The 15,046-nt window shown below is 36.1% G+C and overlaps 1 protein-coding gene across 1 annotated transcript; it reads left to right on the top strand.

Annotated features, from left to right (window-relative positions):
* Window positions 1-828: 828 nt before the first annotated feature.
* Window positions 829-1,773, top strand: LOC106835722 (olfactory receptor 10T2-like). The gene has a single exon (XM_014848295.1). The coding sequence runs from the start codon at window positions 829-831 to the stop codon at window positions 1,771-1,773; it is 945 nt and encodes a 314-aa protein (XP_014703781.1).
* Window positions 1,774-15,046: the final 13,273 nt, after the last annotated feature.

Genomic DNA, 15,046 nt, shown 5'->3' with positions numbered 1-15,046 from the left:
TTATGTGATCTCCAAATCAAACCATAGATCTTGCTACTAATAATGGTGAGAGTTGTTCTGAAAACGTTATGGAGGCAATGGAGAATGAGGTAGAGGCCAAAAAAGTGGAGGTGTTAGCCCACACTTCATCATTCTCTGAGTGTAATTTCAGCTGTAATTAGGTTCTTATCTCCAAATTCCCATGCATGCATGACAAAGGAAATCCCAATATGGGATCATTCTAAGACCATCTCAAAGACTTCACAATTGATCATGGGTAAATAAATCTCAACACTTTTAATTAAATGAAAATACTTCATTACATCTAAGCAAGCAGTATTTGAGTCAAGTATATGAAGGACTGGATAGATCACTTTTCATTTGCTTTTATTTTTTCTGATCAGATTTTCATAAGATGGCTTCGAAGATAAGTGATTTCTAAGGACTGTTGCTCTCATTTGGGTTAAGCAAATGGTTTAATGCTTTTGAGCTTCAGTTTCTTCTTCCATAAAATGATGGGATTAAATGAGCTCTAAATCACTGTTTGATTTAACACTAAGTATGAAGCTTCTATACACATGAGAACACAAAGAATGGAAACAACTTACACAAGTAAGTTTCTTTAGGTATATTTGAATTGGGATATTATTTATGTCACTACTCCTCATGCCTCCTGCTTTTACTTCAACCCCTGATCAGAGTACTTAATTTGTTTGTTACTCCTTTTTACAGATAGGTATTATCAGCTTTGTACAGAAACACAAATATGGTTTCTTTGAGGGCATTTTACTTTGTCAAATTCTTCCTGTTCTCACTTTCAGGATATCTGAACGTGATTCTCACTGACAAATGAGGAGACAGAACCAGAGCATGATCACGGAGTTTATCCTCATAGGCTTCTCAAACCTGGGGGATCTGCAGATCCTTCTCTTCTTTATCCTCTTACTGGTCTACTTGACCACTCTGATGGCCAATGCTACCATCATGACTGTCATTCGTCTGGCCCGGGCTTTGCACAACCCTATGTACTTCTTCCTGTTTGTCCTCTCCTGCTCTGAAACCTGCTACACCTTGGCCATTGTACCAAAAATGCTGACCAACCTGCTTTCCACAAGCCCGACTATTTCTTTCTCTGGATGTGCTGCCCAGCTCTATTGCTTTGTGGGCTTGGCTTGTACCAACTGTTTTCTAATTGCTGTAATGGGCTATGACCGCTATGTTGCCATCTGCAACCCTCTCAACTACACACTCATTGTCAGCAGAGCCACCTGCATGCAGTTGGTTCTAACCTCCAGCTTCTGTGGTTTCCTGATCTCTGTGGTTGTCAACGTCCTGGTGTTTAGTGTACCCTTCTGTGCCTCCAATCAGATCAACCACTTTTTCTGTGACATTTTCCCTGTCATAAAACTGGGCTGCACAGACACTAACCTGAAAGAAATGGTCATCTTCCTCCTCAGCATTCTGGTTTTGCTGGTTCCCTTAGTGTTGATCTTCATCTCCTACATCTTCATTGTTTCCGCCATCCTCAAGATCTCCTCAGTGGAGGGACGGTGTAAGGCCTTCTCCACCTGTGCCTCCCACCTCACAGTGGTCATTATCCACTATGGCTGTGCTTCCTTTATCTACTTGAGGCCCACATCCCTGTACTCCTCAGATAAGGACCGGCTTGTGGCAGTCACCTATACTGTGATCACCCCACTACTCAACCCCCTTGTCTACACACTGAGAAATAAAGAAGTGAAGGTGGCTCTGAGAAAGGTTCTCAGTAGATACTCATTTCCCAAAACTGTATGAGCGAATTGGTAAGTCAGGTAATTTACTGTCCTGGACAGAATTTCAATTTGATAAATGGACCTATCCTTTTTTTGGTCAAAAAGAGAAATAAGGACTTCAAGTTACATTCATTCTTTTTATTGTAAAATCTTTCTTCCTGTTTAGCCTATATTCACTGTAAAGGTTATACCATTGCATCTACAGAAAGTTATGTGAAGGTGAAAACTTTCAAGGACTCAAGTCATGCTATTTTTGTGCTTTGAAAATGTCAGTTTTATTAGACCACCCCCACAAATGATGCATTATCTTTCTGAGAACCCCCAGACCATTGATATCCTTCCCGCATTGAATAAAACAGTAGAGAAAGTCGTTCGATTCTCCAAATGCCTCTACATGTTTTCTGAGGTTTAAAAGAAAATATTTATAATAAATTATTTATAGACAAGAACAATGAAAATTCACTTACATAGAGACGAGGAGGGAATTAAAGTTTTAAGTGGCTGATGGCAAAGTGGAAAACACAGACTTTGGAGTCACAAAGACCTGGGTTTGTATCTTGATTTGGATCATTTTCCAGCTAAATTCCATGAACCAGGCTTCACCTCTATTATATCGGTTATTCGCTATATAACATGAGACCCTCAATATGTCCTCAGTGGAGCACTGTAAGAACTAAATAAACTAATAGTCATAAAGTAATTCCATGCTTGTCTGGTAATACAAAATATTAGTTATCTTTCAATTCCCTTTCATTTTCCTTTCTTCATTCCATAAACTAGGATTGTACTTAATGCCAGATACACTGTGAAAGTAAGTTGACCATTCAAGAGTTCTGTTTATGCATCTACCACTATGTGCAAAGCATTAAGGTAGGTATTTTAGGCAAAGTATAAAGTACAGTCCTCTCTCTTTCATGCCTCGCTGTGGGAAATGACCAAATTTCAGTCACCTGTGTAGGGGCATCATATATATTTGTCTGAGTTTACTGTGGGTGTTGTTAAAAGTGTGTTCCAATAAAACAACTAAATATTTTGTCACTTTTTAAAAACAATTTTATTGAGGTAACATTGGTTTATAATATTATATAAATTTCAGGTATACTTCATTATATTTCCATTTTTGTGTAGATTACATCATGTTCACCATCAAAAATCTAGCTGCCATCTGTCACCATACACATGTGCCTTTTTAGCTCTTTCACCCTGCCCACTCCTCCCTTCCCCTCTGGTAGCCACCAATTTGTTCTCTGAGTCTAGGTGTTTGTTTGTTGTTGTTGTTTTTATCTTCCACATATAAGTGAAATCATATGGTATTTGGTTTTCTCTGTCAGACTTGTTTCACTTAATATAATGCCCTCAAGTTCCAACCATGTTGTTGCAAAGGGCAAGAATTCATGTTCTGAATGGCTGAGTAGTATTTCATTGTATTTATATAGCACATCTTCTGTATCCAGTCAAACATTTTTATCCATTAAAACAACTAAATACTATATAATATTAATTTCCTAAATTCTCATCCCTCAGCCTTTTGCTGGAGTGTCATGTGATTCAGGAGCTCTTCCTTGAAGGAGTGGTCACGTAACTTAGATTTAAAGTAAATTTCCTCCATACTTGCTGCGTGAGCATATACCAATAACTTAAACTCTATAAGTTGAGAGTGATTAAAATAGGGCTGTTTTATTACTAAATGAGGAAATGCCTTACAGTATTTCTAGTACATTGCATTGAAACATAATATGCATTGGATAAATTTTAAGACAATGTTATTGTCATTATATGTAATCTTGAGGGACAAAAGAGGAGATTAGAATGCAGAACATAAGAATAAAGGAGGAAGAAAAGCTAGGATTAGAAGAACAGAGAAAAATCAGAAAAAGAGTAATAAAGGAGTGATAGCAGGCTTAGTTTAATTTACTTTATGCCAACAGTGATTACTTTTAACACAAAAATAAATTATATTTCTGTTAGTAAGCAGAAAAGAAAATCCCTATATCTAGGAAAATGGACTATGTAAATACAAAAGAACAAGAAAAACCAAAGTAATCTTAAAGAAGTACAAGTCTAGAGGACTTACATTTCCAATTACCAAAACTATAATAAAGTTGTAGTAAAAAAGATAGTACAATATGGTACAAGAATACATGCCTTGAACAAGGGAACAGAAAAGATAATTCAGAAATAAGCCAGTACATATATAGTCATCTAGTTATGACAAAAGTGGCACTGAAATTCAAATATATCCTCCCATATTTGCAATGACAGATGATTTTTTAAAAAATAACACAGGATCAAACGGATATTCATAAGACAGAAAAAAAAGAATCTTTATTTGTATCTCATATCATACACAAAATCAATTTCAGATGGATATTAGAACTAAATGTAAAAGTCAAGCGATAAACTTTCTAGAATATTTGAAAATAAATCTATGATCTTGTGGTGGCAAAAGCGGCTTAAAAAGCACACAAAAGCATTGCTCAGAAAGGAGAAGATTGATAAATTATACTTTACTAAAATTAAATACCTTTGTTCATCAAAAGACACATTAATGGAGTGAAAATGAAATTTTCAGAGTCAGATAAGATATTTGAAGTGCACATAACCAACAATGGACTGATGTCCAGTATGTTAACAATATTTCTATGAATTAATAAAAAAAAGAGACATCATCCTTTGTGTGTGTGTGTGTGTGTGTGTGTGTGAGGAAGATTGGCCCTGATCTAACATCTGCTGTCAATCTACCTCTTTTTGCTTGAGGAAGTTTGTCACTGACCTAACATCTGTGCCAATCTTCCTCTATTTTATGTGGGATGCCACAACAGTGTGGCTTGACGATTGGTGCTAGGTCCGCCGCCAGGGATCCAAACCTGCAAGCCCAAGCCTCCAAAGCAGAGCACAGGAGCATAACCACTACACCACTGGGCCTGTCCCCATATCCTCCATTTTTTAGTGAGCAAAATATTGAACAAGAGTTTCAAAAAAGAGGAAATCCAAATGGCTGGTTAACTTATGAAAAAGTGCTCAATCTCATTAGTATCACAAAACTCCAAGGACAGTTACATACATATACTAGAATATCTCAAGTGAAAATGAGTTACAATATAATTTCAGGCTGAAGTTTATCTTCCTAACAGCCCAGAAGGAAGAATCTAGAGGATGCGGAAGGAGAACAACTGAGGAAAGGAGAGCATATTTGACTCTCACCCCTTGTTGCAAATGTGGAGCAACTGGAACTCCAGAACAATACTGGCGGGAGTATAAGTCAGTACAACTTCTTTGCAAAGAGATATGACAGAGTCCAGCATAGTGGAATATAGCAGACTTTCATTTAATATTTGCTGTGCAACAAATTACCTCCAAGCACAGTGAGGTAAATTTCTTGCTTGTCTTTTTGTGACTGACTTATTTCACTTAGGAAAAGATTGAATGGTTATAGAGTTTCAGATTTGTCAAATGAAAAAGTTCTGGAGATTTGTTTCACAACAATGCGAATATACTTAATGCTACTTAACTTTACACTTAAAAGTAGTTAAGATGGTAAATTTTAAGTTATGTGTTTGTACCGCAATAAAAAAAATTGTTTCTTACTGTGTGTCTGCAGGTTGACTTAGGGTTGGCTGACCGGAGCTGAGCTCAGCGTGATGACTGCTTCACACTCTATGTCTCTTGGGTCTGACCTACTTAGGTAGGTTGGAATCAGATCTGAGTCAGCATTAATAAGTTTAGAGCCCAGGTTAAAAGAACAGAAGATACTTGCAGAGAGCTTGTCTCATGGTGATAGCAGAAAACCTACAATCCTTCTTTTGACCAAGTCTTGGAACTGGTGAATTATCACTTCTGCCCACATTTCATTGACTAATGCAAAGCACAATACCAAGCTCAAAGTTTAAGAGTGAGGAATCATACTCTGCCTCTAATGGGAGTAGCTGCAAAGTTACATAACAGAGGATATAGAAAGGGATAAAGAGCTGTGGCTAAAAATTCAGTCTACAACAGTAAGGCATAACCCAGCAATTCCACTGGTAGTGTAGACCAGACAAAAAGAGTCATATGTCATTAAAAGGCATATACAAGTATGTTATTAACAGTAGTTTTCATTTTAACCCAAACCTGGAAATAACCTAAATATCCATCAATAGTACAGCAAACAAATAAATTGAAGTGCATTCACGTATTATAATATTATAGAGCAGTGAAAATTTACCACTACAATTAATATCATGGGTAAATCTCACAAACATAATTTGAGTGAAAGAAGCCAAAACCAAACATACATTCATAAATTTTAAAAACTGGCATAGTGATAGAAGTTAGAATAAAGGCTCCTCAGGCAAGGAGAAGGGCAGCGTTCTACTTCTAAATCTGGTCATGGATACATGGGTGTATCATTTTGTGAATTCAGTATACACAATGATTTGCGTACTTTTGTACAGTATATTACACTTTAGTAAAATGTACTTAAAATTTAGGAAAGAATCAAGTTGAAAAGGCTAAATTGAAAAGACAAAGCAAAAGGGATAATTGATAGTTAGGATATATGGATATAAATCATTTGGTGTTTTAATATACAAGATATTGTTTCCTGATGGTTTCATACTCCATAAATGCATTAAAACTCTATAAGGACAAGAACCGTAACTCATTCATCTTAACATCCCCTCAATGGCCAGAATAGTGTGTCACAGAGTAGTTATTCAGAAAATATATATTTAATAAAATTTTTGAATATTTTGTTTATAGCAAAATTCTCTACAATCATTACAATGAATGAATAAATTTCTACAATGAATTTTATTTTCTTTTTTGTAATCTGTTTCCATGCATCAGTTACTTCCTATTATGAGAATTTAGCTTATACCAATATCCACTGGTATATTGTTATTAGGTTTTCCTCCTTGTTATCTTTCACAAGCTGCCCTCTAGCCAAAAATACACTGAGGATCTGGCTGTGGGCCATCTTTACTGCTGCCCAGAGACAACATAGATCTGACACTTAGAATCCTATTTCTTTCTCTCCCCACCTTCACAACTATTCCTCTTTCGGGCTGAGGTTTATCCTCCTAGCTGCACAGGAAGAAGACTCTAGAGGATGAGGAGGGAGAACAATTGAGGAAAAAGGAGAGCATATTTGACTCTCACTTTTGGCTCCTCTTGGGGAGATGCCCATAGTGCAAGGAGGTGAGATAAACTTTTGAAGTTCCGACTGCCAGAGGGAAGACAAAGCAAAGATGTGGAAGAATACTATGAATAATTTTAAAAGAAGGAACTATTGGGAAGAGAAGGGAAAGGTAAGAAGAGCAATGTGGCATATCAGATGATTTTGTTCTCCAAGTGCACTTTGGAACAAGATAACAGAAACTGAGGTAAAAATATCACGGGCCTCAGAGCCACACTTTTGTGTCTGTTGTATGGAAGGGAAAAGAGACATGAGTAAGCAGGCTGGAGTGTTTTGTTTCAGCATCCCTAACCCCAAGGCCTTGAAGAGTTTGTAGAGTGGGAATTGTGCTGGAGGGAGATCTGGATAATCTTAATGCAAGCTAACGATCCATATAAACCAGAGAACTGGGTGGGCTGAGACCAGATAAATAAACCTACGTTTTTAATTTAGGCTATAAGACTGATGTTTTAAGGTGTAGTACGGTCATTTTGTTTCGTAGACCTTCTTCCATTCTGCTTAGATAGCTAATAATTATTTGTGATTTCATTAATACGATTAGTACTTCTAAATTAAAAACCACAACCCTCATCTGTTTTAAATCTGTGAACAATACAACCCAATCATTTGTGGTACCTTATTAATATATTATTGCTTTAATAAGATTATTATATTTGATCTAACTTCTTATGTATTTACTTAATATATTTATGTTTGCCTTAATAGTACGTATTTTAAGTCATCTCAAATCCGCCCTGGAATGCAATAGGGTCTTATACTGGAAGATTCTTCAGGTTGCAAATAAAAGATAATCCAACTCAAATTGGCATTAGCAAAAAACAAATCTGTTGGTTCACGTAAGCCGAAAAGTCCAGTGGTACAATGGTTTCAGGCACAGATTGATGCAGAGTTCAAATGGTCATCCTCGGTAATCTGGATGCATCTCACAGTTCTGCTTCGTCAGCCTTTGCTACATTTTAGCCTAAACTCAGCAGTCTCTGACACCTTCAGCTCACAAAATCCAGTCCAGAGGAAGAGAGAATTCACTTCTTCAGACATGAAAACAAAAGCTGGGAGACTGAATTTTGTTGTTCCTGAATGTCCAGAGTTGGATCACATGCCCATCCTGAACCAAACACTACAGCCAGAGAAAACTCCAGTGTCCTGACTGACCTAATAAATGTCACCTGCTCCCCCATGAAACGTTAGGGCAAAGCAATTGAATGAGAGTGAGGGCACAACAAACAAAAATAAAACTGAGGCACCATTACTATAAGTAGTGGGAGTGACCAATTGTAGATCTTCTTTGGAGAAATGTCTCTTCAGGTTCTTTACTCATTTTTTAATCAAGCTATTTGTTTTTCTGCTATTGAGTCGTATGAGTTCCTTATATATTTTGTATTAACACCTTATTGGATACATTGTTTGCGAGAAATTTCTCCTATCCCATAGGTTGCCTTTTAATTTTGTTGATTGCTTCTTTGCTGTGCAGAGGCTTTTTAGTTTCATATAATCCCACTTGTTGATTTTTGCTTTTGTTGCTTATGTTTTTGGTATTGTCCAAAAAATCCTTGCCAAGAACCATGAAATGAAGTTTTTTCCCTATGAATTCTTCTAGGAGTTTAACAGATTCAGGTCTTATATGTAAATCTTTAACCCATTTTGAGTTGATCTTTATGTATGGTGTAAGGTAAAGGTCCAATTTCATTATTTTGCATGTAGATATCCAGCTTTTTCAGCATCATTTATTGAAGAGACTATCCTTTTGTCATTTTGAAGACATACAAATAGCCAACAAGTACATGAAAAAGTGCTCAACATCACTAATCATCAGGGAAATGCAACTTAAAACCATAATGAGATATCACTTCACATCTGTTAGAAAGACTATTATCAAAATGACAAAAGATAAGTGTTGGCAAAGATGTGGAGAAAAGGTAACTCTGGTACACTGTTGGTGGGAATGTAAACTGGTACAGCCTTTATGGAAAATAGTATGGAGCTTCCTCAAAAAATTAAAAATAGAACTACCATATGATCCAGCAACCCCACTTCTGTGTATATATCCAAAAGAATTGAAATCACAATCTCAAAGAGAGCCTGCACCCCCGTGTTCATTGCAGTACTATTCAAGATATGAAAACAACCTAAAGATCCATAATAAAAGATGATAGAATAAAGAAAATGTGGCATATACATACAATGGAATATTATTCACCCCTAAAAAAGAAGTAAATCCTGCCATTTACAATGAGATGGATGAACCTGGAGGACATTATGCTAAGTGAAAGAAGCCAGACGCTGCAAGACAAATATTGTATGATCCCTTACGTGTAGAATCTAAAATAGTCAAATTCACAGAAGCAGAGAGTAAAATGGTGGTTGTCAGGGGCTAATGGGAGGGGAAATGTGGAGATGCTGGTCAAGGGTTACAAAATTTCAGTTATACAAGATAAGTTCTGGAGATCTGTTATATAGCATAGTACCTACAGCTAACAATACTGTATCGTATACTTAAAATTTGCTAAGAGGATAGATCTTATGTTAAGTATCCTTACAGCAAAATATCAATGATGATAATAACCGTAATAATAAAAGTGGCAGGAGGAAACTTTGGGCAGTGATGGATATGTCTATGGCCTTGGTGACGGTGTTGGTTTCACAGGTATATACTTATCCCTGACTTCATCAAGTTGCGTACATTCAAAATGTACAGTTTTTTACATGTCAATCGTACCTTTTTATATGTAAGTAGTTTTTAAAAAGTAGCAGAAATGAATGATGGACATCAATAAAAAAAATGTACAGCATTCACATTCAAATATGTTGCATTCCATTCTTCTTATTTCTTCATAGGCATTATTTCTTGCTGTCCCTTTTGTTCTCTCTTTTTTCTCAGTATCATTATTTCTTCATCTATCAGATACTTTATCAATTCTTACTATGCACAAAGCCATTGTTAGAGTTCAACATCCATTGACATATGGTTGGAAAGTGATGTTGAAATCACATATATTCCCAGATTAGCCACAAAGCAAGTGGAAACCAGAAACTTTGGAGGTTAGAAAATGAGTGAAGGTATTTTCTTTTAACTGAGAGATTGTTTATATGATTGGGGGTAATGCTGTCCATGACCATTTATTCACCCAACATTCAGCCCATATATATTTAGTGTCTCCTACATATAATAATGCACCATATTAGTTTCTGGGAAAGGGAATGGAGAGGTAGAAGTCGTGAATTTAGGGGTTAGGATGAGGAAATGAGACTCCTTTCAGTTTATTCCAACCAGGGCCTTCACTATAAAAAGCAACATTGCTCAATCTGCCCTATCATCCTGACAGGAAACTACTTCCCTAATTATAAGTACAAAAAGACACACTTTAAGTTAAACAAACATATTTTATACTACACCTATCACCATAAATTATCTGCATAAATTACCCCTTTGTCCCTTTGCTAACCTGTAAAAATTGAGAAATCAACTCAAAATTAGTCAAATTTTCTAAAATTGCTCCATCTGAGAATGGCTTAGAGTATTTTTCTCCCCAATCCCCAACGTCTGGGCCCAATTTTGAGCAATTTGGCATTTTGTAACTTGTCTGGGCCCAATTTTGAGCAATTCGGCATTTTGTAACTTGCATCTATTTTTCACAATCACCTCAGCTGTTAATTAAACCCAGTGCGACATCTCCATGGCAATGACTGGCATCAGGAGACACACAGAAGAACCACCCGCTACCAATAAATACCTGAAAGTGCCAAATGCTCTCTGGTCACTATTAGATGTGTCTTTGGTCAACTGGCACAAAATGATAGAAGGAAACTGGTAACATTTGGTCAGGGTCTAAGTCCCCAGACCATCATCACATCTCTATTCCTAAGTAGAGATCAGTAGCCTCTGTCCCTTTTTGACCTTTCCCCTTTCTCCACCTCAACTTGGATTCCGAATGTATTAATCTCTGTTCCTCTGGCTCCTCTTAGTGAAAGAGAGAGGAAAATGGGAGTCCATCTATGTGTAACAGACATCCATGTTGGACTGAGTACATACAACATTTAAAAACTGGACAATGGACAGAAAATGAAAGTAAACATCTGTCCTCCAGCAGGACCTATATTTTCACATTTCAGGTAAGAGACAGAAAAGGGTGATGGGCCCATGCTGGTGCAGAGTCCGTAAAAAACAGATACAGCCACTGTTAAGGATATAGACTCCAAATAATGCTAACTAGGATTATTTGAGCTTTAAAGTGAATTTCTGCAAAGCTATGCATAAAAATTAAGTGACGCATTGCTCTTCCTAGATTTACATAGACATTGTCATGGTTCTGACTTAATTCAATAGAACATTCAACAATATCTTAATCACAAAATCTCTTGTTTCATTATAGTAAGAACACTTAACATGAGATCTATTCTCTTAATAATATTTCAGTACACAATAGCATATTGTTGACTATAGGCACAATGTTGTACAGCAGATCCCTGAGATGTATTCATGTTGCATAACTAAAACTTTATATTTATTAAATAGTCACAAGCTATTTTTGCCTTCCCTTAGGCCCTGGCAACCACCATTCTACTTTCTGTTTCTATGATTCTGACTCCTTTAGATAACTTATTTAAGTGGAATTTGTTTTTCTGTGACTGGCTTATTTCACTTCGCCTAATATCCTCCAGGTTCATCCATGTTGTTGCAAAGGGGAGGATTTGCTTTTTTTTAAGGCTGAATAGTATATCATTGTATGTGCATAACTACAAAATCTTGAATAACAACCTTTTTCCAGAAATTATTGCATTAGATGGGATCTAGATGAAGTTACAATATCTAATACAGGTTCAACAACTTGGTGAGTGCTCTCCAAATAATTACAGTTGACAGATATAAAGACACAGAAACACTGCCTTTTGGGAACACAAACTCAGAGACAGTCAGAAGCACTAGCACAAGCTCATAGAAAACAGGTAGACTCAGGAAACAGAAAATGAACAGAGGAGTAACTGCAATACGCAATGAGGAAGTCATTATCTAGAGAATAAACATCTTCAGGAGGCAGCATAATACTGTGGGAATCACATTCATCTGAAAGACAAAAGACCTCTGTTCTTTTGCTAACATCCACTCTGTTGCTTTCTGGTCTTGAGATTTTCATAAATACTCTCTGAAGCTCAATTTCTTCATCTGTCAAATGAGACTACTAGGCTAGATCTTGAAGATTCCCTACAGCCATAACATTTATGCTTTCTGGGGATCCTCCTGGGGAAGAGCCAAGGACTAATGGAACATACATTTCCCAGTCCTGTGAAGGGAAATCATCTTTACCCTATTAAATCCTTTCTAAAACCAGTGGAGTGCAGCAGACAGAGCCAAAGTAATATTCTCAAAACTGCCTGCCCCTTTTCAATCTAAATTATAATTACAAAACTAATATTTGTGTAATACTCAACCATTGCAAAATATTTTTTTCATTCATTTTGAAGAAACTTTGGAAGTTAGGTTAGCTGATATCAGAATTAACCCCATTATAATGATGAGGAAATTGATTCAGACATGTCAAAGTCAAGGAACTAATCCATGGTAGAGTTGAGACTTGAGACCATAAGAAAATTGTAATAGAAACCCTTTTCTATAAATACTTTCACCTGGAAGCAGGGTGACAGAATACTTCTTTCCCTTTCTCAGCAAGACACACATGCACACACATACACAAACACACAGATTATACTCCTACACCAATCAGAAGATCTGTGGTTTAGTGCTAGTTCCACCAGCTGTGTGAACTTGAGAGAAATCCTCAAACACTTTGATTCTCAAGTGTCTCTTCTTTATGATGCAGATATTAAAAGGAATACCTACCCCATGAAGTCATTATGAGGACCGAATGAAAGAATATATATAACAGTATTTCCACCCTATCTAGAATATGGAGAACATGTAAAAAATGTTAGTTCACATTATTTTTCTAAAAGATGGATCTAAATTTTGTTTGATAAACTAGTAACAAAATTGTGTCCTCTTTTTCTTCCTGGAAATATCAAAAGCAATACTGATAGACTGATAGGCTGGGATGATCCTCCCCAAAGAACCTAACTGAGCTGTTTATTTGTTTGTTTGTTGTTGTTATTTTGAATTTATGACCTTAATATGGAATTTATGGTAAAGAAACAAAAGAAGAGAAAAAGGAGAAAATAATTGTCTCTTGTTTCACAGACCCGTGCAAACTTATGTATTTCCTTTGTAAATGAGATGTCTCTGCGTGTTTATACAGCAAAACGACAGGTACTTGTTCAATTCTGAACGGTTAGTCAACATTAAGAAAAAAAAATCAATCGGCTCTATCACAATGCCTACATAAGTAATCCCACTAAAACTCAGGACATATTTTTAATTAAAATGCTTACAGGTGATGTTCAAATACTATTTGTTCTTCAAAGACTTCCATGAACTTATTTATTTTTTTCCTCAAGATTTTCAGGACATTTTGCTTCTATTTCTTTTATAATGTTTATCATAATTCATCTTGTAATGTGGCTAGCTGTTTGATTCTCTGTTCTCTGAGAAAGAAACAATAGTTTAATTCCTATTTATATCTGTACAGTTTAAGACATAACAGAAATTATGAAATAATAAAGTATGAGAATTATGAAATAATCTATTCCAGTCCTTACAACTCAATAAATAGCTGAGGTTGACTCCTAAATATGTAGATAAAACATGGTGGATAAAATATGCATTACTGGCATTATGAAGCATCTATAACAAGAAACTTCTAAATGTTTATTTATATATGACAATTTTATCTTTTAAATTTGTCCTAAAGCCCCCCCCCCAAAAGTTAAAAAAATTGGGAAACCTCCTTTGCTTTCTACCAGGTATAGATGACCAGCATGGATGATTGACTACAGAGCAACCAGATACCAAAGGACTTGCATGGTACTTCAAGACCAGTAACTCTTTCTTTCCTTTCAGTGCAGAATAGAACTCCATGGAAAACCAAGTTGCTTTCAGTCAGGCTTGGAGACACTCAAGGAAATGATAATACCTCTTAAATTTTCCCTCCCTGGGAATATACAAAAAAGGCATTTTCAACAACTTGCCATGAGTTTAAATGCTCATTACACCATTGATGAAAATATTTCTGATCCCAATCCCCATAGAATAGCAATAAAGTAATAAAAGGTAAGTATTTATTAAGCATTCAATACTTATTGAATTTGTTTCTTTCATATACATGGTTCAATTAATTTTTACTATAGCCCTGGGAAGCAGGGCTCTAGTTTTCTCACCATACAAATGAGAAAATGGGACTTAGAGAATTTAACATCTTACCACTAGAACATGATAGAGTCAGGATGAAAGCCTACATCTGTCTAAGTTCAAAATCCATTTTATTCCTACATTATTCAACTTTGGTTTGCCTTTTAGGATAAAATTGAGATCATATATGCAGAAATTCATTAGTAGTTTTGAGAATTTGGATCCTGGAATTAGAAAGACAACAGTATATTAGTAGTAAATACACCTAGGCAATAAAAATCCTTGCGTTAGGCATTGAGCAAAGAATCAAGGTAATAAGATGGAGGAAGAGGAGATTGGTTCCTTTCACAGGCTTTGAGTTGGGGGGAGTGAGTGAGTGAGGGGAATAATTATGGAAGCAGAGAACATCAGGGACCAGAGAACATTCTCCCATAAGCCAGGAGATGTAACTGTGGTTACCTGAAATCTTTGAACATCTAGATTAAAGTCGAAATTAAATAGTGCCGAGTCTCATGATATTGTTCCAAAAATGCTTTAGAGTAGCATTTCTGTAACAGATGTAAAGAAATGCAGAAACAAGTACAAAAAAATGTTCTTTTCTAAGGAAGTATAAAAGATTTGTTTTCTCAGTGCTCGCACAATTGCAAGTGCATATCTGTCATTTCATCCACATCATTTTATAGTAATCTCTTCTCCTGAATACATCTTACTCTTGAACTGTGAGCAACTTGAGGCCTTGGACAGCGCCTTATTTATACTTGTATCGTTAACACATACCTAATGCCTGACACACAATTGTAATCACACTACTTAATACTTGTTGCTTAGTGCTTGATATTCTTTATTTAGTTATTCTCAGCTAAGGATAAGGTACATTGCCGG

Source organism: Equus asinus, chromosome 25 (genome assembly GCF_041296235.1).
Source record: "Equus asinus isolate D_3611 breed Donkey chromosome 25, EquAss-T2T_v2, whole genome shotgun sequence".
In the NCBI taxonomy this organism is placed as follows: Eukaryota; Metazoa; Chordata; class Mammalia; order Perissodactyla; family Equidae; genus Equus; species Equus asinus.
Note: the sequence above shows the minus strand (reverse complement) of the source record. Positions and strands in the feature narration are given on the sequence as shown.

What these genes read in the sequence shown, in the direction of transcription:
- LOC106835722 (XM_014848295.1), top strand. Translation starts at nt 829, where the DNA reads ATGAGGAGACAGAACCAGAGCATGATCACGGAGTTTATCCTCATAGGC.